General features: G+C 36.9%; 1 protein-coding gene across 2 annotated transcripts in view; it reads left to right on the top strand.

Annotated features, from left to right (window-relative positions):
* The window catches only part of SMC3 (structural maintenance of chromosomes 3), a 616656-nt gene that overhangs the window by 300393 nt on the left and 292974 nt on the right, over window positions 1–23289 (top strand). For both annotated transcript variants that reach the window (XM_090374164.1, XM_090374163.1), the window contains exon 17: window positions 19011–19161. In XM_090374164.1, the coding sequence (XP_090230290.1) occupies window positions 19011–19161 (151 nt within the window). The remainder of the gene's footprint in view (window positions 1–19010; window positions 19162–23289) is intronic.

The raw sequence follows: 23289 nt of genomic DNA, 5'->3' as shown, positions 1-23289 counted from the left end.
TGGATATCAGATACATGGTGTCACACAGACATAGGCAGTGCAGAACTGGAATTTGGGGTGTGCAATGTGTACAGACAGGACAGGAATTGATGAGGGGTTATGCTGTTAGTTAAGAAACATAAAATCTAAGGAAGTGCATCCAATTGATGTGGGTGGATAATGCAATTTTGAGTCTGTTTGGTGTGACATAAGCACTGGGAAAGGAAAAATGAGAGTAGGTGTGTATTATGGGCCTAATGAATCTGATGAGTATAATGAGCAATTGTGCAGAGAAATAGTGGGCCAATAAATTAGAGTGACTTATAATGGGGGATTTTAATTTCCCGGATATTGACTGGAATTTGTAGATTGGTCACTCACACACACTAGCAAGGCTTTTATGGATTTATTGGATGATTGCTTTCAGCAGCAGCATGTTCGGGAGGCAACTAGAGGGAGCAATACTCTTGATATGATTATCAGTAGTGATTCTTCATGCATCAAGAATCTGCAGATAAAGGAACCACTAGGTGGCAGTGATCACAGTTAGCTGAAGTGGGATTTACTCAAAGAGGTAACTACCATCAAGGGTAAAAGGAAGGGTTTTTGCTTTCGTAAAGGTGACTACGGTGGTCTGAGACAGTACAGTAAACCCCCGCTATTTGCGGTTTCACGTATTTGTGGTCGCTGATTTAATATAAAACAAAACCTAAAAATATGTGAATTTTAAAGCGCCGTGAACATTTTCCGCCATAAAAAACATGGGCGTGGCTAAAATTATCTTTCCCTGTCAAAACAGCACTCAGTGGGTGGGGGGGAGAGGGGTGACAAAATCGCAAGTGTGGATGTTTCTTGCTGATCCTTGTTCAGTATGTGTTATGTGCTTGCCATGGAAGGTTTTGTCATTTGGTTTTAATTTATATGCTTATAAATTGAATAAATTTATCAATTTATAAATTAATATGCTTACAAAAGTGTAAATCTACCGTTTTGCAGTGTAAAACAGACTTTTTTGAGTGTGTTAATGGAAGAAAGTGACTTTATTCTTTAGAACCGGTACAAAAATATGGCTACGAATAACAAGGGAATGTGAAAATATCAAAGAAGGTGATCACATTGGCGAACAAAATTGAGTAATTAGACAAAATTTCTAATGGTGAAAGCGTCTTCTCAGTGACAAAACATTATAAAATCAATGAGGCAACGGTACGATCAATCAAAATGGAAGGAAAAATCCGCCGCAGTGTCTGTGAAAACATGCTAATTGCTTCAAAAATTTGCTCTGTAACTCGTGATGTTAAGTTAGAAAAAAATGGAAAAGGCTTTAAATCTGTGGATAGAAGACCGAACTCAATATAAAATTCCCTTAAGTTCACTCTTCATTCGTGAAAAGGCAAAACTCTTTTATCAACACTTTAGCGAAACTGGTGGTAGCACTGGCAGGATAAGTTTTTTGGCTAGCAAAGCCGCTGGTTCGAAAGATTTGTTTGAAATTTCTAATAAATATTAAATTGTTTCTTTTTTTTTTTCATTTCGATGCCATACGCTTGCATTTTACTATGTACTGTCTATGTACATAGTCATATTATGAAGGTACATATAATACGTACATAGACAAAATTTTAGACTAGTTTTTCTTATATATTTCATATTTTGGAACGGAAACCCTTTATTACTATGGGAGCCATAACTCAGTATTCACGTTTTCGGTATTTGCGGCATTTCTCAGGAATGTAATCCCCGCGAATAGCGGGGGTTTACTGTATATACTGTGGGACGAACTGAGGATGTTACCAACAGCAAATTCAAAATGGGAAGCATTCAAAGAATTAATCTTGGAAGCTACTAGGCTTTTCATACCAACAAAGAAATATTCTTCAAGATTTAGGCCAAAATGGATGTCAGATGAACTAATTAGACATGTGACAGAGAAGAAAAATGCATAAGATACATATAAATTAACATGTGACACAGAAGCCTATGATAGATATAAGCTGGTCTGTAACCAAGTTACAAAGGAGGTTAGGCAGACGAAGGGAGATTATGAGAAATCTTTGGCAAAGGATACAAATAAAAACAGCAAAGAGATCTTTACTTGTATAAACTCTAGAACATAGGTTCCCAAACTTTTCCGGGCCACCGCCCACTTTGCAAGACATAAATTTTGTAATACCCCCCATTATAACAGTTTTCCTCGTTCAAGCCATTTGATATTTTTGACATAAATAGCAACTAATGATACATTACTGCTTATGCCATTAAATTATTGAAAAAGTAGTGGCCAATATGTGCTTCATCTTGAACACAGTTATTGCTATTCCGATTTTGATGAAACATAGCCCATATGTAAAGACTGTAAAGTGTATGCTCGAATAACATTATGCACAGTTTCATACAATGGCTTAAATATGAAAATTTGGAATACATATTAAGAGATTGCAAATGCATTAGTAAGAATCTTATTGTAATAATTAAAACACCATCAAATATATTACAAAATTGTTTGTTTCGAACTTATAAAGTAAAAATACAAAGCAAAAATAACAAATTAATGTGAAGTTTCACACAATGGTTTAAATATGAAAATTCGGAATACATATTAGGAGAGTGTGCTACGTTAGTAAGAATCTTATCGTAATAATTAAAACACCATCAAATGTATTAGAAAATTGTTTATTTCGAACTTACAAAGTAAAAAAAAAAAAAAAATTAACAAAGTAAAAATATACAAAGAAAGAATAACAAATTAACGTGAAGGATGAGCCTGATGCATTTTTAAAAGTTTGTTAATATCGGGTTCAACTTTCGTTAAAAACAGTCATAAATTGCCACGCTCAGTTATATGCAATCGGTTCCTTTTCTTAGATAGTAAATTCGCTACAGCACTAAACCCACACTCAGCCAAATAAGAAGATGGAAATGCAATTAACAATTTCTGCTCTATTTCCCATAATCCAGGGTACAGTGTCGGTATTGATTTCTGAAGCCAGAACTCTTGGTATCCACTTTTGTATTTTATTTTTAGTTCTTCATTTGTTGTTAGTTCTATGAGTTCCTCTTCTAAATTTGATGATCCTGCTGTGTTTACATGTGAGAAAGGATCTAGAACTCAATTTGGTATATTCATGTGTAGAATATCCTTGAATCGCTCACTAAAATCAGCATGGAGAATCTCCAAGTATTGGCAGTATGTAAGTAAATCTTCCTTTTTGAGAGACACTGCTGATAAATTTGAAAAGTGACTATATTCCCCTCGGCCTAGATTCCGCTTGAACAGAAGAAGTTTCTCCACAAAAGCGGCAATAATGTTTTTTGTTTTAATTAAATTCCATTCATCACCTTGTAATTGTAGATTGACTTCATTAAATATTTTATAGAGGTCTGTCAAATAAGCGATGTCATTTTTGGATGTAATCAGGTTGGCCCGCAATCTGTCGTCTCTGTTTTCTAGGAACTCTAGTACTGAATCAAACAAATTGTAAAATCGATTCAGACAAATACCTTTTGAAAGCCAACAAACTTCTGTGTGAAGCAGCAAACGATTGAAATCTTCATCGTTTTCACTACAAAGTTGGCTAAACAATTTGTCACTCAATGAATTGCTTCTAATCTTGTTGACTGCTCTAATAACGTAATGGAGCAATGTATGCAGGCGTTCACTTAAATTCTTCGCAACCAAATGTTGACGATGAAGAACATAATGTATAGCAAGTACATTTGGTACTGCTTGTTTCAAATGCGCTATGAAACCCTTGTGACGCCCTGTCATTGCTGGAGCGCCATCAGTAGCAGCAGACAAAATATTACGAATAGGAATGTCTTTCTCTTGAAAAAACTTATTCATGGTATTAAATATAGATTCTCCCTTTGTATCCACTTCCAAATTTTTAGCAAATAATAATTCTTGACAAACTTTTTCTTCTTTTATGAATCATATGTATGATAAGAGTAGTGCTTCATTATTTGGGAGAGTTGATTCATCGAGTTGAATGGAAAATTGGCATGTCTTCAAATAATCGCACAATGATTTTTCAACGTCTTCAGCCATTTCATCAATTCTTCTTTGCACTGAATTATTGCTCAAAGGAATTTTCATGATGATATCTGACACTGGCTTATGAAGCACAGTGTTTATTACTTCTTTTACTGCCGGCAAGATTAATTCCTCACCAATTGTGTGTAGTTTTCCCGCTTTTGCGATTAATAATGAAATATTATAAGAAGCTTGTAATCTGTCATTATCTTGTTTAGTGGACGACGCAAAAAGTTTTGATATAGTTGGACGTTTAAAATATTTTTCTTCCAGTACTTTAAAATAGGACAAATCTTTATCCTTTTCGTCACCATGCATTTTAGTCAAATGCTCTTGTAGCCTAGAAGGCTTCATTGCTTCATTTGAAAATACTTTTTGGCAAATCAAGCACATAGGTAATAATTGATTCATAGGAGACTGAATAAAGCCATATTTCAATACTGTACTGTCGACATTTCTTCTTAGATTCAGACATAATGAAGTAATAAAATTTGCAACAATATTCACAAAATAAAAGATTTAATTTACACTTTGTATGACTCCACTTATCTTTCACACTTTCGACTGATGATTGTAATGAAACTTATTCCTAAGCAGCAAAAATGTACGATCACATATCAATTTATGAATTATTATGTCGGCAAAATGGCCTTGGAAGCTTTGAATATGAAACGCACTACAGCATTAGTTTAAAATTCACGCCTAATCTGTCTCAAACGAATCAACAGACATGGAGATATAATTGACTGGTCAGGCTTACGTCATTAGCGTTACCAAGGTGATCCAAGGAGAAAATAAAACTGTAAACAATTTTCGTGGAAAACAAACAGTTGAGCATCATTACTTGCGAACAATATTTTGCATTGTTGCTCTGTCACAACATTTTGCTTTTACTGCTTTTCGTAATTGTTGTACGAAAGAATTGCAACAAATTGATTTTGAAAAACAAAAATATCGCATTTCCTTTCTTCCGTATGTACTGTATCTACTAACAAAAAATATAGCAAATTCATCTATTGGAAGCCATACTAGAAACGGAAGGGGAAAAAAAAAAACTGTTGTAAAACTGATCACTACAATGTGCATTTCATAAAAAAAGTTTGCTTTATTGTAATTGTTTCTAGAGGACTAAATTGGAACAGCAGTTTCATGGATGTATATTTGATCTTCTTACGAACTTTCAAGAAAATATTTCTATTCTTAGCTGCATTATAAACTTTGAAATCTGATGTCGAAGGAACTTCGCATGCATCTTACCTGGTGTGCAAACGAGAAAAAAAAAAAAAAAATATATATATATATATATATGTATATATGCTACGAGTAATGGATTGTTTTATATGCATTTGATATAAATCATCAAAAAATTTGAGGGAAAAATTGAATTTTCATTATCACGCATGCCCGAAAAACTCACCATAAAGTGTCATATGTTTGCTTGCTTGAATTCCATTCTGAGCTGCAAATGTAATTTCATTTCTCTTGCACTGACAGAGCTGCTGTTTGCCGAATGAAGGAAAACAGGGTTCATTTTCCTGAAATTTCCACTTCCTTTCATTCACTTGGGGGAAAAAACTCCTTAGGGGAGGGAGTTCACCCTTTCTAGTCCAACCCCTACGGAAAAGAGACAGAGAGAAAGAAATAAAAATACTCTTTTGGTGGGAGGAAGGCCAGGAGATTGTCAAAGGTCCACAACTGTAACTATCATCACAGATGCTGAAGTTAAGTCAGTTTCATTGCGGATTTGAAAGTATTTCTTTATTGCATTCAGTTTCACAACAGATGCTAAAGTTCTAATAACTCAGTTTCATCGTAGGATTCCTAAGTTCAGATTAGTCCGATTTTTTTCCGGTGTGCATTCGATAAAAAACCCTCTTTGCTTTATTGTAATTGTTTTTCAGAACAATATTTTGCAATAATCCCCCTGGAAATATTAGCCAGTGAACTGCATTATACATTTCAAACATCGCCGTGTTGCTTGTCCTTGAATACAAATGACTACAGTTACTTTCCTTTGAGTGACCGCCTTGTACAGTTGCGGACACTTCCTTCCAATCAGTAAAATCATCAGTAGTCGTCCTATATTGTACCTAAAGTAATTCGTTATGTTGGGATAAACGGTTTTTGCTCCTAATTGAAGTAGCACTTTCGAATTTTTCCCAAGTCGATTATCTGCACATATTGAAAATTAAAAGGATAGTAAAAGAGTTGATAATTGGTGCCATTGGTGGGCTGCATTCCGACTAACAAATTTTCTGTTTATACTCCAGGATGACCACACGGTCAGAGATCCCAAAATAGAGAGAGAGAGAATACAAGAAACCGCATCGCATTTAGCAGTCACCGACTTGATTGTGTGAAATTGCTCTCCAAAAACCACATCAAAGCAAGAGAAGTGATGAAGAGAAAATCTATTTTTCAGCAGGGTTTATCTGTTTATTGCAGTTCAGAACAGCATTATGACCATGGATAGTGAATTTATTCGGCTTCTGTACTAAAACAGAATTTCTCTCTTTGCGATGACATCAAAGCGTAACAAGCAAATATCTTCTAAGAATACTTTTTGAGCATCTGTTAGTCGCAATCTGTTAGCTTTGTACTGTTATAAAATATTGCAGTTTTGTGAAGAATACACATTTCAAGAAACAATCCTTTATTCATAGTGGATAATTTTTTTTTTTCTTCTTTTGCATATCAGTTTTCGAAGTTTATAACACAGCTACAAATAGAAATATTTTCTCGAAATTTCGTTAGAAGATCAAACCCAGGAAACTGCTGTTCCGATATTGTTTACTAAAAACAATTACAATAAAGCAAACTTTTTTTTTTATCAAATGCATTGCATTGCAGTTTTACAGTTTTACACCAGTTTTTCCCGTTTCTAAAAGATGAATTTTCCTGATTTTCTGTTTATAGGAGTAATACGCGTTGAAGAAAGGAAATACGATCTGTTCGCCTTTCAAAAACAGTTGTTGCTATTGTTTCGCTTTATTGCTTCTTATGTCAACTCACAGTAGCTCGTGTTGTTGCGTTTCAAAAGCCCTAGGCTAATTAGGGTGTGTTTAGAAAAATAACAGAAAAAGGCCTAAAAAAATACACACTTGATGTCACATTTTTGTCATTTGCGTGAAATTCAATAGAAGGTTTTGAAAATTGAAGTTGGAAAATCGAAGAAAACAGTTCTGGCTTCACCTATAGTGAATTTCAGCTGTGTCCATAGAGTAAAAATTATAGAATTTATTGGTTGACCTTTGAACTGGGTCCACTGGACCCAAGGAGATAAAAATACGGATAAGGAGCCACCGACCCCTAGACCGCCTGAACGCCCCCCCACCAAATTGCTTCTGAACCCACTATCACCCCCCTAGAAGGCTTAAACGCCCACTGGGGGGGGGGGTACCGCCCACTTTGGGAACCTATGCTCTAGAAGGAAGGGGATGAATCAGATTGGTCCACTTGACATCGATGGTTAAACTGTTGATGATCCTGCTTAGGTAGCTAACAAACTAAATGAATATTTTGCATCGACATTCACACATGAGGAGTTATTCAGGGAGGGGAATGCCCTCTGACTTGCAGTAGGGGAATATTTTGTTCACATATTTTTTGTCAAAATTTGATTTAAAATACAAAATGTAAGTGAAAATATAAGAATTTTTTAGAATAAAACAAGGGCCAGAATAATGAATTACTAATTGCAAAAAGTTATTTATTTATTGTATATTTTATTATTTTTTAATTTTTTATAATTGTTTATTATTATTTATTTAAGTAGTAACTGAAAACTTCTTAACCTTAATTTTTAACAGCTGTAGCTCAAAAGGTCAAAGGCATTTAGAACCAGGTAATTGTTGCTGCGAATGTAGGGTACATGCATGAGGTATGCCAACACTTCTCATATTATAAAACAACTGCCTCTATTATTGGGTGCATGCATTAGCATTAGTAGAGGCATATGATGCAAGAAAGCAAGCTTATGCAGCATCAGCCAAAAAAACAAAAAAAACAAACAAACTTCCACTTCACCCCTCCGTTCGTTCGAAATACCTGTCTAGCTGAGCCTTAAATTTATTTAGGAAATCAACTTCCACAACAAGGGATAGAAGTGTGTTCCACCAACCAACTACCTGCTGGCTAAAGGCAAATTTCCGCACATCTATCCTACATTTGTCTTTCTTCAATTTGAATTTATGCCATCTCAGGTGATTATTCTGAGCAAGTAGATGAATCCCATCAGCATTGAGCATGCTCAAACCATTCAAGGCTTTATACATCTCTATCAGATCACCTCGCCAGTGCCTAGTCTCCAAACACTAATTTCCAAAACTTAAGCCTTTCTTCGTAAGAGCAACCCTTTGTTCCATTCACTAATCTTGTTGCCCTTCTCTGTACTCGTTCCAGCAGCTCTATATCCTTCTTGAAATGAGGCCTCCAGACCTGTATACAGTACTCTAGGTGTGGCCTGACCATTGCCTTATACAAGGGAATAATCACCCTGCTAGAAAAATTCCTGTATATCATTCACAAAACCCCATGACCTGCCCTGGCAGCCTGTCTGCATTGCTCAGAAAACTTCATATCTGCCTGCACAATTACTCCCAGGCGCCTCCGTAGCCAGGTGGGAAGGAGCAGCAGTGTGTAGCACACGCTTCTTGATTAGACCGGGGTTCGAGCCCGTCACCACCAAATACGGAAAGGTCAGGGTATGACCATCGCATATCCCGGAGCAATATGGCCTTAGTTGCTAATGCTCCTAAAAACCAAAAAACAACAACAACAACAATTACTCCCAGGTCTTTTTCATTTTCTACCACCTTAAGTATAGTACCACACAGTTGGTACGTTTCTCTGGGGTTACTTCTACCCATATGCAGTACTTTGCATTTGTCAAGGGTAAACTTCAGTTGCCACTTCTTAGCCCATCTGCCTAAATTATCTAGATCCTGTTGCAGTAGCACACTGCCATTACTGTCATTAACAACCCTGCCAACCTTTGTATCATCTGCAAACTTTGACATGAAGCCTGATATACCTTCATCAATATCATTGATAAATATACAAAACAAAAGTGGACCTAACACCGAACCCTGTGGGACTCCACTAATAACATTAGTCCAAGAAGAGCAGCACCCATTGATTACCACCCTCTGTCTTCTCGCACTTAACCATCCTTTTATCCATTGTAGCAACTTACCCTTAATACCATTCTGCTCCAATTTGTACAATAGTCTTCCATGTGCAACAGTGTCAAAAGCTTTCCTGAAATCCAAATATATGATATCAAAATTATTTTTTGCATCCAGTTCCTTTGTAACCACATCATAATATCCTATCAAATTTGTCAGACAAGACTTTCCCTTAACAAACCCATGCTGTGTCTGAATTATTGCTGCAGTCTTGTCTAGATGATCCTTCAATGCATCTTTAACCAGCGACTCCATTATTTTACCCGGAGAAGTTAAACTAACTGGTCTGTAATTACTCGTGTCACCCTTCGATCCCCCTTTGTGAATTGGGGATACATTTGCACATCTCCAGTCCGTGGGAACCTCCCCTGAGTCCAAGGATGCTCTCATAATTATGGCTAAGGGTTTGCTTAGTTGCTTTGCCGCCTCCTTTAATATAACTGGATAGATCCCATCCACCCCAGGTGCTTTTCTTACATTTAACTTCAACAATTTTTCTTCCACTTTGCTCTCAGTTATTACAAAATCATTAAGCACCCTGCTACAATTTGATAACCTTCTGCCATTTTCAACCCTTAATAATTCCTCACGTGTGACTGTAGATGCAAAATACTCATTCAGTTTGTTTGCTATCTGAGCAGGATCATCAACAGTCGAACCATCGACTGTTGATGATGTTGCAATTTGCCTCCAATGCCACACTGCTCCACTTTGTGCAGTAGTCTTCCAATTTGCAACAGTATCAAAAGCCTTTCTGAGATCCAAGTATATAATATCAAAGTCATTCCCTGCATCTAGTTCTTTTGTGACTGCATCATAGTATCCAATCAAATTGGTCAGGCAAGACCTCCCCTTAACAAAACCATGCTGTGTCCGAGCTATAACTGAAGTCTTGTCTAGATGATCCTGCAATGCTTCTTTAACCAGTGCCTCCATTAAATTTTCTGGAACAGAAGTTAAACTCACAGGTCTATAATTACTTGTGTCAGCCTTTCATCCTCCTTTGTGAATTGGGGTCACATTTGCTCATCTCCAGTGTATAGGTACCTCCCCTGAGTCCAAGGAAGCTCTCATAATTATGGCTAAGGGTTTGCTTACTTCATGCGCATGCCTCTGCTGCAATTGAGGACACTGTGGCAACCAGATATATGAAGTGACTCGAGCTACAACCATTGATGGTAGTGACATGAGTGGTCAGTGACTGCAGTATCACTCAACAGATTTAGGTTGTGTGCTTGGACCAGTAATATTCTGCAACCGCAGATTGCTCGGAATTAGCAGACCAGATGGCCTTCTCGTGTTCTGAGATGCGGTCCTGGAGCCTCCTAGCTGTTTTCCCCACATAGCAGCTGCCACAATCATGGTACGTGATGCAGTATATGAAACCACTTCGTAATAAGGAGGGAATGGCTGATTTCATCCTTGAGACAAGAGATCGTGATTTTCTGCCGGAAAGGTGCAAGCGGTTTAACCAGGTACCCACATAGGATCTTAGAAAGGCGTTCTGAAATGCCTGGCTAATATGGGATGTAGGCAGAAGGGAGGGATAGGGCATGCGGCAAGCTCACTAGTCTGCAAATCGCATTTGTGTAGGGTGTAAGCAGGATAGCCACAGTTTGTAAGGTCAGTCTTTGTTTTTGAAACTTCACTACGCCTGTCATCCATGGAGCTGGATTGGGACCAGGCACAGGTAAGCACATAAAGGGCATTTCATCTCTGATGAAATGCCCTTTCTGCGGTTTATTGGTCCAGTCTTAGAGTTAAGTCTACATCTGTGGGGTTGGTAATTGGGTCAGTGATAAAGGACATAGGCCCCAATTCTCATCAACTCTACAGGTACATTTCGGATCCTGGGTTAGAGTCATTTGGCACAACTTTGCTTTCAGGGAGCCATGCCCTGTTAGAAAAAATATGGTGTGGAGCCCTGGGGCATACCAGGGAGATGGTTTGGGGTACAACTAGGGTTAACTGGGCCAGGAACCTTCTAGTGACTTCCCTTTTAGGTGTCTGCTCTCATTGATTCTGCCTTAACTGGTAGAGTGTGGACAGGATCCTGTTCTGTTTTATGTCAGCGTCTGTTTTATAGCAATTCCTGATATATTAGTAAGAATTTGCTTCTTTGGGCTGTAATTAAGGCTTCTTCTAATCTAATGGTAGTGCCCCTGCCAAGACCAGTAAAAATGTACTGGTGGTGCAGCATGCCCTTGTGATAGTTAAGAGTATAATCCTCTGTGTGGACTTTAACTTCTTTCAATTTCTGTATAGAATGACTATGATACCATATGTCTGTACCGTCGGTTAGTACCTTGTAGATAGCCCCTTGTAGATAAGTATAAATGCCCTCCTTTTTAGTCCCCAGTCAGCACAGGATTCTAGCAATCATACCAGCATAGTTCCTAACATTTTTAGCTAGTTTGCAAGATGTGGATAGAAAGTTAACTTATTATCAAATATTACACATAGGGACTTTAGTTCAGTGAATAGAGCTATTGTTTTATCTGAAATTTTATCTGTTCAAGTTACCTTTTAATAGAATCGATTTAGGTTGTAGGTGGTAGATGGCTTTCATCAACCAGTGAAATGCCACCACTTTGCTTATTGGAGGCTTGAAGTGGTGAAACCCATGTTTAGTCTCTAGAGCAAAGTTTCCGGCATCCCCCCCCCCTCCTCCATACTTCTCCTTCAACCCATGCACGGTACCAAGTACTATAGGTTTTGATACCTTTTGTGTTTGGGGTTTTCATAAAAAAAAAAAAAAAAAAACCCTGGATATTGTTAGTTTGTGTATACTTGCCCATTGATGGAAGGTATTGATTGCTAAATTAGTGATCAATACCCTCCAGAGAAGGCCTCCGTAGCCGAGTGGTCAGGAGCGGGAGTGCAGTGGCACACGCTCTTTGAGTAGACCGGGGTTCAAGCCCCTGACTGCTAAATACGGTCGATCTGCCAACCCGCACTGGACCAGCGTGGCAGATTATGGTCCGTTTCCCTCAGCATGAATTGTTGAGGAGGCTTCCATCCTGCTGTGGTTTGATAATGGCTGCAATTTACTTTTTTTTACTTTACCCTCCAGAAATCCTTCCTAAATTAGCTCATTAAGGCCAATACCAGGGCTGTTTTGAAAATAGCCCTGGTATTGTCTGTCAGGGGAACGTCCATCCCCAGGAATTTGTCCAACACCAGTTTCCAGAAATACATCTAGTACTGAACCCTGGGGGCATCCTTGGGTCACTTTTCTGGTGATGCACTGCTATCTGGTTTTGACCGATACCGATTTGTCTCTAAGGTAAACTTCCATTATCTGGTACAGATTTTTTGGTATTCCAGCATATTGCAATCTGTGAAGTATGCTGGGCCACCATAGGACATTAAAGGCTCCTGCAAAGTCTGTTGATATGGCAAGCAACTTAGTGGAAACTGAACCTTTTCCTTGTTTGCTCAAGTCATTACTTCTGTGGACTTTTGTTCTTTTGGTAACTAACGTAAGTTTCTTTCACTGTAGTTGCTGTATTGACTGTGTAATTCATTGGGTCCTAATTGAAGATTCCCTGTTTGAATCCACCTTGTCTGTCTGATTGTAAGTTAGCATTTAGATAGTGGATTTCCAGCCTGACTAATAACAGCTTGTCCAATACCTTGCCCAAAACTGGTCATAAGGCAATGGGTCTGTATGATTTCTGAACTGTTGGGAGTTTTTATGAATTCTTAAGTATTAAGAATTCATAAAAATTCATAAATTATGAATTTTTATGAATTCATAAATTATGTTTGCCTGTTTCCATGAAGTGGGAAAAATTCACCTTTGTATGCAGTTATTAAAGATATGCAGGAGATGGTGTGGATGGCTTTTGGCTAGTTCTTTTACCATTTCTGTTTCAATTAGGTCATTGCCTGAACACTTGTGTTTTGTTCTGTCTAATGCTTCAGATTGTTCCTCGGGGTGAAAGGCATTCCAGTCTCCAAATTTTGTTTTGTTTTCAGTGTATACATTTGACTGTTCTTCTGTAAGTGGATTGTTATTTACTGGAAACAGTACATATTGCTGACTGTTTCTTCCCAGATGTTGGTAGTCTGGCCGGCCTCAGTGTTTGTGGTATTAACCACCACCTTTTTGGTAATTTGTTGGTAACAGTATGGTAAACCACTCCCTGTGGGTTGGTATTACCAGTGGCCCCAACAGTCTCTTTGCTGAGTCTTTTTTTTTTTTTTTTTTTTTTCCTTTTTCATTATTAGGCTTGTATATTGGTTCTTTAAGCTTTAGTATTCTTCCTTTCTGGCTTTTATCTCTGCTCGTGGCCAATTTGTTCTGAATCTCTTGAAGTGCTTCCTTGCTTGGTTCACCTGTGGATGGAGAGTATCCAGCTCTGAGTGCCAACAGGGAAATGTGTGCTGTTTTTTCCTTCTTGGAGGTGTCAGCTGATCTGATAACATTACTCAAAATGATTTTTACCTCCAGCAAATCAATGGTTGTTTCTGGTTAAGTTTTATGTATAGAATTTAAAATCAATCATAAAAATTTCCTATCACGTCTCAGTTTTAAGATATAGATAGATAAATGGATTCTGCACAATGATATCATTAATGTTTGAAATACAATTTTTAAACTTATTAACTTTTGGTTGGTTTTGTTTATTGGGCTAAAAGTTAAGCAAGTACATCATTACAGATTCCCGCCTCGGGCTGGATATCACGATGGGGCCGAACCAACCGGTTGGTTGGACATCCCGGCCACGATACACGAAGGAAGCAAGAAAAAACTGGTTCCTTTGTGTATTGATCACATCATACGAAATAAATAAATAAAATCATTACTGTTCTTGCAATATAGTATATTTTGATTTTGATGCATTTTTCCAGACGTCAGTATTTTTGTTAATTTTATTGTACCATTCAACTGTTCATTATATAATGTATGATAAACTACACTGCAAGAATTCACCTTCTGTTCAAATTTACCAATTGCTTTTATTGCTTTTAGGTTAATTGCATTGTTAAAATGGAGAAGACAAAAGCACAGAACTTGCGTCAATCACCCAGACAACTTCTGCTGTTTGTGGACACTTAACCCCAAAAACTCAGAGGAAGAAAATATACAATGTCACAAAACTTGCATATTTATTGTACTTCAGCTGCAAGATTGGTGACCAAGAAAAAAATTGGGCTCCACATATCTGTGTATTACTTGTACAATGAACTTAAGGCTGCTGTTATATGGCAAGCCGAGATCATTACCTTTTGGCGTCCCTATGGTGTGGCGCGAGCCCAAGAATTATTTCAAGGACTGCTATTTCTGTATGACAAAAATAAAAGGTATTTACAAAAAGAGGTATTTGGATATTTGCATCAAATATCCAAATATCCCATCAACAATTAGGCCAGTACCTGTGGTTACCATTAATCTATTAGTCTGTGAATCCCCCCCCTGTGCTAGCAGTCCTCTGACCCACCTAACATTGCCTCGATAGCTGCATCAAATATTCTTGCACCTTTCCCTATTTAAGTGTATCCCATCCCTGTAGAAACAGTCTCTCCTGTTAATAAGCACAGACCATCATCTGTTATCGTTCCGCTATTCTACAGGTCGACATATGATGCCTCGCCACTATGCCCCGTCTCTGTACTTCTCTCCGTCGTTGATTTCTCTCCAGTTTCCTCCTCTCTTAATGACATCGGTCTTTATCATGTCTTGCCATCTCATTCTCGGTCTCTCCTTTGGTCTTTTGCCCCTTAATTGTAAATCAATCTTTCTTCTTGGCAGATGCCTCTTGTTCATCGTCTTTACATGTCCGAATCAAATGGGACCTTTCAATCCTGTCCTGGAGTTTTTCACCTGAATTCTCTTCCTAATCACATCATTCCTGATTTTGTCGCATCTTGTCTTTCTAACTATGCCCCTCAAAAATCTCATTTCTGCCCCCTGAATTCTGCTTTCATCCTTTTTCCTCATAGTCCACATTTCAGATGCCTATATCAGAATTGGTGCATAATAGGCATGATATATATAGCCTTCTTACACTTTGATGGTATGTTCCTGTTCCAGATCAAATCTCTTGTGTGCCTATTTCAGTTCCCTCCCGCTTGTATCCTTCTACTTATTTCTTCGTCTATCACCCCCAGTAATGGTGTGATAGACGAAGCTATCACACCATTATTGTAATGGTGCTTCCTTTTTAGCTCTTTCCCTTCCATTGTAATGAATCCATGAAGTTCGCCATTCCTCTTTAGAACCATTACTTCACTCTTCTCCTGACTGAAAACCAGTCCAAATTCACTGGCCATACTAGCCCATATCAACTTGCCGTTGCACTTGTTCCCTGCTCTCTCCCCATATGCATAGATCATCTGCGAAGAGCATAACTTTCATCTGGTCCTGTCCAAGTTGTTTGACCCCTCTACATTGCACATCATTCATGACAGCTATGAATAGTAGTGGTGACAGGACGCCTCCTTGCCTCAAACCTGATGTTATTTTGAAGCTCTCTGTCAACCCCATCACTGTTCTTACTTTGCTCACTGTACTGGTGCACATATTCTCAGTTCTCTCCACAAGATGTTCCTCTATCCCCAAGTTTCTCAAAACCTCCCACACTTTCTCTCTCTTTACGGCATCAAACCCTTTCTTTATATCCAAAAATGCCATCCATAATTCTTTATTGTGTTCATAACAATTTTCCATCAGTTGCCTGATGCAGAAAATTAGATCCACCGTCAATCTGCCAGGCCTGAAGCCATACTGTTCCTCGGCCATCCTATTTTCAATTGTTCCTCTTAACTTGCACTCTAACTCTGTCTCATACAGCTTACTCACATGTGATGCCAATATAATAGGAACAATTTTTCTTGTTCCCCTTCTTGAACGATGGGATGATCAAACCTTCTTTCCAGTCCTTCAGCACTTGTCTCTCATCCCACATCTTACAGAACAGTCTGTATGTCCACGCTATCCCTGCCTTGCCTGTAGCCTTCAGCATCTCTCCATTTATCTCATTCATACCATCAGACTTACCTGTCTTGATGTATTTCCCTGCCTGCACTACATCATTCCATGTCAAGTCTGTCTGCTCTCTCTCTGTATTTTCTCTTCCATCCCCTCTTCTATGATCAACCTGCCTTTATTCCTTTTGCTGGCTGTCCTGCACATTCAACAGATTTTCAAAGTACTTCCATGTTTTTCTTATTTCTCCATCCTTGGTTATTTAGGTTCTCATTCTCATCCGTCAACTATTTGCTCTGTTCACCATCTCTTTTTCTATTCCTCATCATACCATACAGAGTCTTTTTATTATTGTTGATATCTTGTCATAGTTTCACTCCATTCTTCCAACCACAGTCTTCTCTCCTCATCAACTATCCTCTTAGCCTCTCTCTTCACGGTTTCATATCTCTCTTTATTCTCATCAGTTCTGTTCTGAAAGTAGATCCTGAATGCATTATTCTTGATTTTTACAGCCTGTCTTGTCCTATCATTCCACCCTGGGGTTTCTTTCCATCTGCTTCTATTGCTTGTCCTTCCACAAACCTGCTCTGTTAGTCATACTATACCGTCTTTGACTGCTTTCCATTCTGATTCCACGCTGTTCACCACTGTATTAGGTACAACCTTCCTGAACTCTTCTCTAACATCGCCCCATTTTTCCTCTTCTTTCAACTTCCACCCCCTTAGTTTTCTCTCTCTCTCTCTCTCTTGTTATTTTGAAGCACAGACCACACTGAGAAAAATTCTATCCCGTGAGCCTTGCACTATCTCTCCAGGGCAGAATTGATTCACAAGGATCTCATATATACTCCCTCCTATCATGTCTGAGCAGAATTGCAGACACTTTCAAATTTTACCCTAATTCGTGACTTTTTTTCAATAAGTAAATCTGCAGATCTCATACTTTTAATGTCATTAGTGCCAATGTGTACAACAGTATCACCCTTTGCGCCCTTTAAAGATGATATCTGCTCAACTTCTGCCCCTGGCAGACATGCCCTGGTCCTATTGCACCTATTCTTTTGCACAATTCATTTCTTGTCTCCCTGACAATAGAATCACCAACAATGACTAGCTCCTGTGGGACCAGCACATTCTGTCCTGAAGGTTGTCACTGTGTTGCCTGATGATCAAGTGCAAACTCTGGCAGTGATGTGGACAGCTGAGAGCTTGATGGGCCTCCCAATTTAATTCCTTCGAGGGCATTCACCCTGTCCTTCAAGCTCTCATAAAGTCTCATAACAATGCTGAATTGGTGCCTAACTTCTTCACATTGCTTACATTGAGCCCACACAAAGACATCCCCCTTGGCAAAATTGTCTCACCCCAAAAAGGTCTGCAAACATTTCACAAGATGAAACATTTCATGTGATGCATTGGAGAATCGCCCCTTCGGTTCTCATTGAGCCACTGCACTCCTGCTACTTTGTGCACATTGCTTTGCTGTTCTACTCTGAGACATGATTTCCGTTTATATACAGTACAATTAATTAAATAACAATGAAAATTAATAAATTTAATTGATTAATTTACTATACTATACTTGACTATACAATACTATACTAAGCTAATGCAGTAATACGTACTCAGCTGTAGTTTTACCTTTACCTTAGCTACCGAATTCCACATATACGTTATCAAGTTAAGCTATACCGTAACGATCACTTGCTAAATAAGTTATATGCTTAGCTAAATTCAAAAGATATATTCCCAAAATGTGATTAACACCCCTTCAAAATACTTATCTATTACAATTAAAAGCCTACTATTCTTCTGTGCTACTAATTATGCTATGATATTCCAGCCAAACAGCAGTATGATAGCAGTAAGACAGCGTATTGTAACTTACAAAGGCACTAGCTAATTTTAAAAAAATATATGCTAATGGACGCTACTAAGCCTATTTAATCTATTTGTAAAACACAAAGTAATACATTAGCTAATCAAAAAATACAATAGATATATGTTTAAAATGTGATTAAACTCTTCAAAATACTTATTTATTACAATTTAAACCTTACTGTTTTTCTGAACTACTGGTTATGCTACAATATTCTCGCCAAAAACACTGCTGTGATAACGGTAGGTGTAGCAAATTGTAACTTACAAAATCACTAGCTAAATTTTAAAAATAAGCTAATGAATTCCACCAAGCTTATTTAATCTATTTGAAAAACACAAATTAATATGCTAACTAATCAAAAATATGATAAAATTTCAATTTCAACTTATCGGCTTGCAGCAGCTACAGAGTCTACGTCTTCACCAAGTGACACCTGGCTGCCCAACGTTAATGGAAAATAACCCACAGAGGTAACAGTTATTTTAAGTTATGATTAGGGAAATATTCTGCATAAATTTTTCACAGTCATTCAATGTATTCATTACTGGATTTTTCAGACCTTGTCAGTGATTGTATATGTTATTTGTACTTACATGTAGAACTATCAGTACATTCTAATGAATGTGGGCAAGTATATTTTGTCAGTCAACATTTTTACCTACAGAATTCATAAACACCATAAAATTTACTAACAGAAGCAAGACTCTTGGGTAACAAAAATGTTGCTGCAATATAATTGTGGCACTTTATTGAAAGTAAATAGAACTAAGTGGCATGTAACCTCATTCTGCATGAGATTTCCAAGTTCTTCAAGAGAAAGAATGGGGACTCTGATTACATTCTAAGTGAAGATAGAAGTAGTAACTATTAACAAGAGTAAATGTTATATATTCCATATATTGGTAGTTTATGAAATATGTTATTTGTATTAAATGTATAAAAAGTTCATAATGGAACTTGAGGAACGTTAATTTTTTTTTATTTTTTCCCTAGGATGCAATTCCAATGATCAGCAAATTAACATTTGATACCAAATTTGAAAGGGCCATGAAATATATTTTTGGCAAAACTCTTATCTGCAGAAATTTGGAAGTTGCAACCCAAATAGCAAGAACTTCTAATTTGGATTGCATCACCCTAGATGGTAAGTTTGTGAAATTTCAGTTGAATTTCCTTATGCAGTGATAAATGACTTGGAATTTTTAAATGGTTAAATTTGATATCAGTCAGTTATATAAAATATCAGGTGGCTATTTTGGAAAAACTGTATTCCTTGTGTTTCGATGTTTCTTAAATATTAGGTATTCTTTCTTCCACAAGAACCAAGATTTAATATTTTCTTCCACAAGAATAAAATGGTGATACTTTTGAATTGAAATAATGTGCTTTTATAGTTTCAAAACTTGTTATGATGAAAATGTTATTAGAGAAAGAGAAAGATACTTACTCTGATAATTGAAATACAGGGTGCCCGGTAATTTCAAAAATAATGGCTTATAGTTTGAGAAATATAACCATTCATTATATTTTCTCAAACGAAAGCACAGTCGATAGAAGATCTCTCCAAGATTTGTTTCATCACATTTTGCCGCATTTGGGGTATAGGGAATCCTCACCAAGTGATCGAAAATGAAAGGTACACACCAAAAGTCATTTTCTGGTTAGGAGTGCACAAAAATGGCATCATCGATCCATTTTTTTTTCCATAGATATGACTATGAAAAAAAAAAAAAAAAAACCTTGGGCTTTATTAAACACTGTGTGTACCAGAGAAAGTTTTAGTATTTGGACAATTTGAAACAGCATATCATTGAAGCAGTTGCTCTAATAACGCCTCAGATGCTGGAAAACACTTGTCAAGAGCTTGAGTATCCTTTTGACATCTGCCGAGCTACAAAAGGTGCCCATATTGAACTTTACTAACCTTCATAAAAACTTGGTGACTTACTCAGTATAATAACAAAAAAATTATTTTAATACACCTTATAGATGCTGAGATATATGTGTGTATGTTTGGATACCTCTAGCGCAGACACCTTGTATAAATAGTCCATTTATCTGAAAGTTTTGTATTTTAAAATGCCACTTGCTAATAGAAAAACAAACACATTCTCTCTCTGCTTTGAAGTATACTTACTATTAAACTAACTGTGTTGGTGCCAACACCATTACCAAAAGAAAGGAACACATGATTACTCCTAATGCAACAGCACGTTTGCATGCTCACATAATAAGCATGACATAGAGAGAAAATTTTTAATTGTGGACTGAAAAAGTGTATGTGTAAAATCAGCTGTTAAATTTATAATTATGCATAAAATGAAGTTAGATTGATTTGTGTGTGAGAAGTTTAATGAAAATACTTATAGTTGTGAATTATATTGATTCTGTGCTTCTCTTAATTTCTTGTTGAGGAAGCCATGCAGATTCTTTCAATGTTGTTTATTTTGAAGTGTTTCTAATGGCCCACAGTAAAGATTCAATTCTTAAATAAAGTAAGACACACACAATCTTTGTATCTAAGAAAACAAAGCATTTATTTTGTAAATGTAGTGATATACAGAAAGAAAGTTCAACTTGAAGTAAGTTCTTTGCCATTGGAAATATTTGGAAAGCCTATCCTCTAAGGCTCCGACATCATTATTGTAATGATAACTTGTACAGGATTTCCAAAGATAAAAGTTCTTGGTCTTGTCATATAATCCTGTTTGTTCTTATGCTGGTAAAAAATATCTAAAGACAGGTTGAACAAAATTTTTGTAAATATTTATGCTTTAGCAGAATTAAATTGATTTTGTTTTATTAATGAGAACAGACTTTCAAAACTTTGAATTTGAAATTTTAAAATTTCAAATTCAAACTTGAATTTGATATTCCAGTCATTCTCCCCAGTTCCATAGGTTTTCAGTGCTTGTTTTCTTTAAAATTGAATCTTCAATCCATGTATGTATTTCATTTTTAATTTTTACTGGTTACCCGATTATGTCAAGAAATAAGAAAAGAGCATTAAAGGAAGAAAAGAGAGGATTCAATGAAGAATGGGAATAGAAGTATTGCATTGTTGCAGTGAATGATAAAATGAAGTGTTTGCTCTGCAATGCCATATTGGCAACAGTGAAGAACTACAATGCATATCAGCATTATGCAACTCATAAGGACAACAAATATGGTAAACTAGAAGGAGAACCTTGAAAGTCTGTATATAAGAACATGAAAGTTGGAAATCATCAGCAGCAACAAGTATTCAAAACTACATCAGGACAAGAGATGATATCACTGAAGCGACACATAAAGTAGCGTATATACTTGAGAGAACAGATAAGCCATTTAGCGATGTGGAAATCATAAAAGAATGCATTATTGAAGTTGTGGGATGTTTAGATTCAGTTAAGGTAAAGAAGTACAAACAGCTACCTCTTTCAAGGAGGACCATAAATGATAGGCAACATGAATTAGCCCTTAATATAATAGAACAACATGCAATTTACCAAAGCGAAGACATTTATTATTCGATTGCCTTGGATGAATCCACTGACATTACTGAGTCAGCGCAGGTGTTTTTTTTTTTTTTTATTCGTGTTATTGCTGAGTTTCATTGTCATGAGGGGATACTGACTTTGGGTATCCTTACTGCCAGGATACGTGGAATTGGCGTCTTCACCATCTTCAAAGAAAAATGCCATGAAGCGAAACTGAATTTATGTAATTTAGTAAGTATATGCACAGATGGCAGACCTTAAATTAAATGAAGTTATAGGTGTTGTAAAGTACATTCAAGCAAATACATCACAATATTGCCAATTTCACAATATGCTTCAGCTTAATGATGAAACATTCAGCATGGATCTGCCATATCTTTCTAAAGTGCCCTGGTTGTCCCAAGGACAAATACTTGTTAAACATTTTCTTTGCGAAAACAAACCACAAGCTTTTTTGAGAATCTGAATCAACAGTGTGAATTGCCAGTAGTGGAATTCTGCAGAGATATTGCAATTTTGCGTGATATAATGTCAAAGCAAAATGATCTGAATATTTTTTTGCAGTGTAAAACCAAATCTTAATATGATATATGGCTTAAAATACAGGTATTTCGAAAAAGGCTGACCTTGTTCAAAACCTTGCTTAACCAATCGGAACTTTCAGCTGAACACTTTCCTGAACTGGCAAAAGTAATTAATGAACAGGAAAGAATACACAGCTGTTCTAGACTCCATGATGGAAGAAAACAATGAAAGGTTTGCTGATTTTGGAAACATGATCTCACACTGAAACCAACTTTTCAACCGCACCTGATTGACTTACAGATGGAATTAATTGAGCTCTCAAAAGATAATATTCTGAAGTCTCTATTTGATGTGAAGAAGGATCCTCTTTAAATATGGAAAATGCTATCTTGTTTTGGCACAAACCACTGTTGGGAATCAACATTTTCATATATGAAACAAATTAAAACAAGCTTGAGATCTCAGATGATGGATATTAGTATTAGTAATGGCTGCAAGGTGCAAGAAAGTCTAGGACTTATGCTGCACCAGCAAAAAAAAAAAAAAAAAAAAAAAACCCTAATAATTAATAAAAGAAAAGGAAATTAAACCTATTATCCTGTGCGTTTCCCTTACCCGAAGGTATTATCCAGATGACGTTTGAATTTCCCAACTGTCAGCGTCTACCATCCATTTAGGCAACTTATTCCAGTAATTTATATCTCGTTAGCTAAAATAAAACTTCCTGCAGTCCAATCTAAACTTCTCCCCCCCCCATAACTTGAATTTATATCCCATCATTTATAATCTTGAAAATTTCATCCTCATTCATTTTACTAATGCCTCTCAGAGCCCTAAACACTTCAATCAAATCTCTAAGGTGTCTAGTTTCCAACTCTGCAACTCACATATTCAAAGTCTTTCTTCATAAGGACACCTTTTGCCGATCTCACCAGGGGAGTTACTCGTCTTTGCACCCTTTCAAGACACTCGATGTCTTTCTTTAGGTGTGGTCTCCATACTTGAACACAGTATTCCAAGTGTGGTCGAACAAAAGCCTTATATAATGGGATTATCACGTCTTTATCTCTACTTACAAAAGTTTGATAGATCATCGATAGTACACCATGGGCCTTCCTTGCAATCTCTTTACAATGCTCAGAGAATTTCATGTCTGAGCGTATCGTAACACCCAAGTCCCTTTCCTTCAGTACTGGGTTTAGTTGAACTCCACCAAGCGAATAAATTATTTTGGGATTACTGTTTCCCAGGTGTAATACCTTACATTT

Source organism: Mastigoproctus giganteus, chromosome 5 (genome assembly GCF_048544385.1).
Source record: "Mastigoproctus giganteus isolate SK-2022 chromosome 5, ASM4854438v1, whole genome shotgun sequence".
Classification (NCBI taxonomy): Eukaryota; Metazoa; Arthropoda; class Arachnida; order Uropygi; family Thelyphonidae; genus Mastigoproctus; species Mastigoproctus giganteus.
The sequence above is the reverse complement of the archived record's forward strand: the minus strand, read 5'-3'. Positions and strand labels throughout refer to the sequence as shown.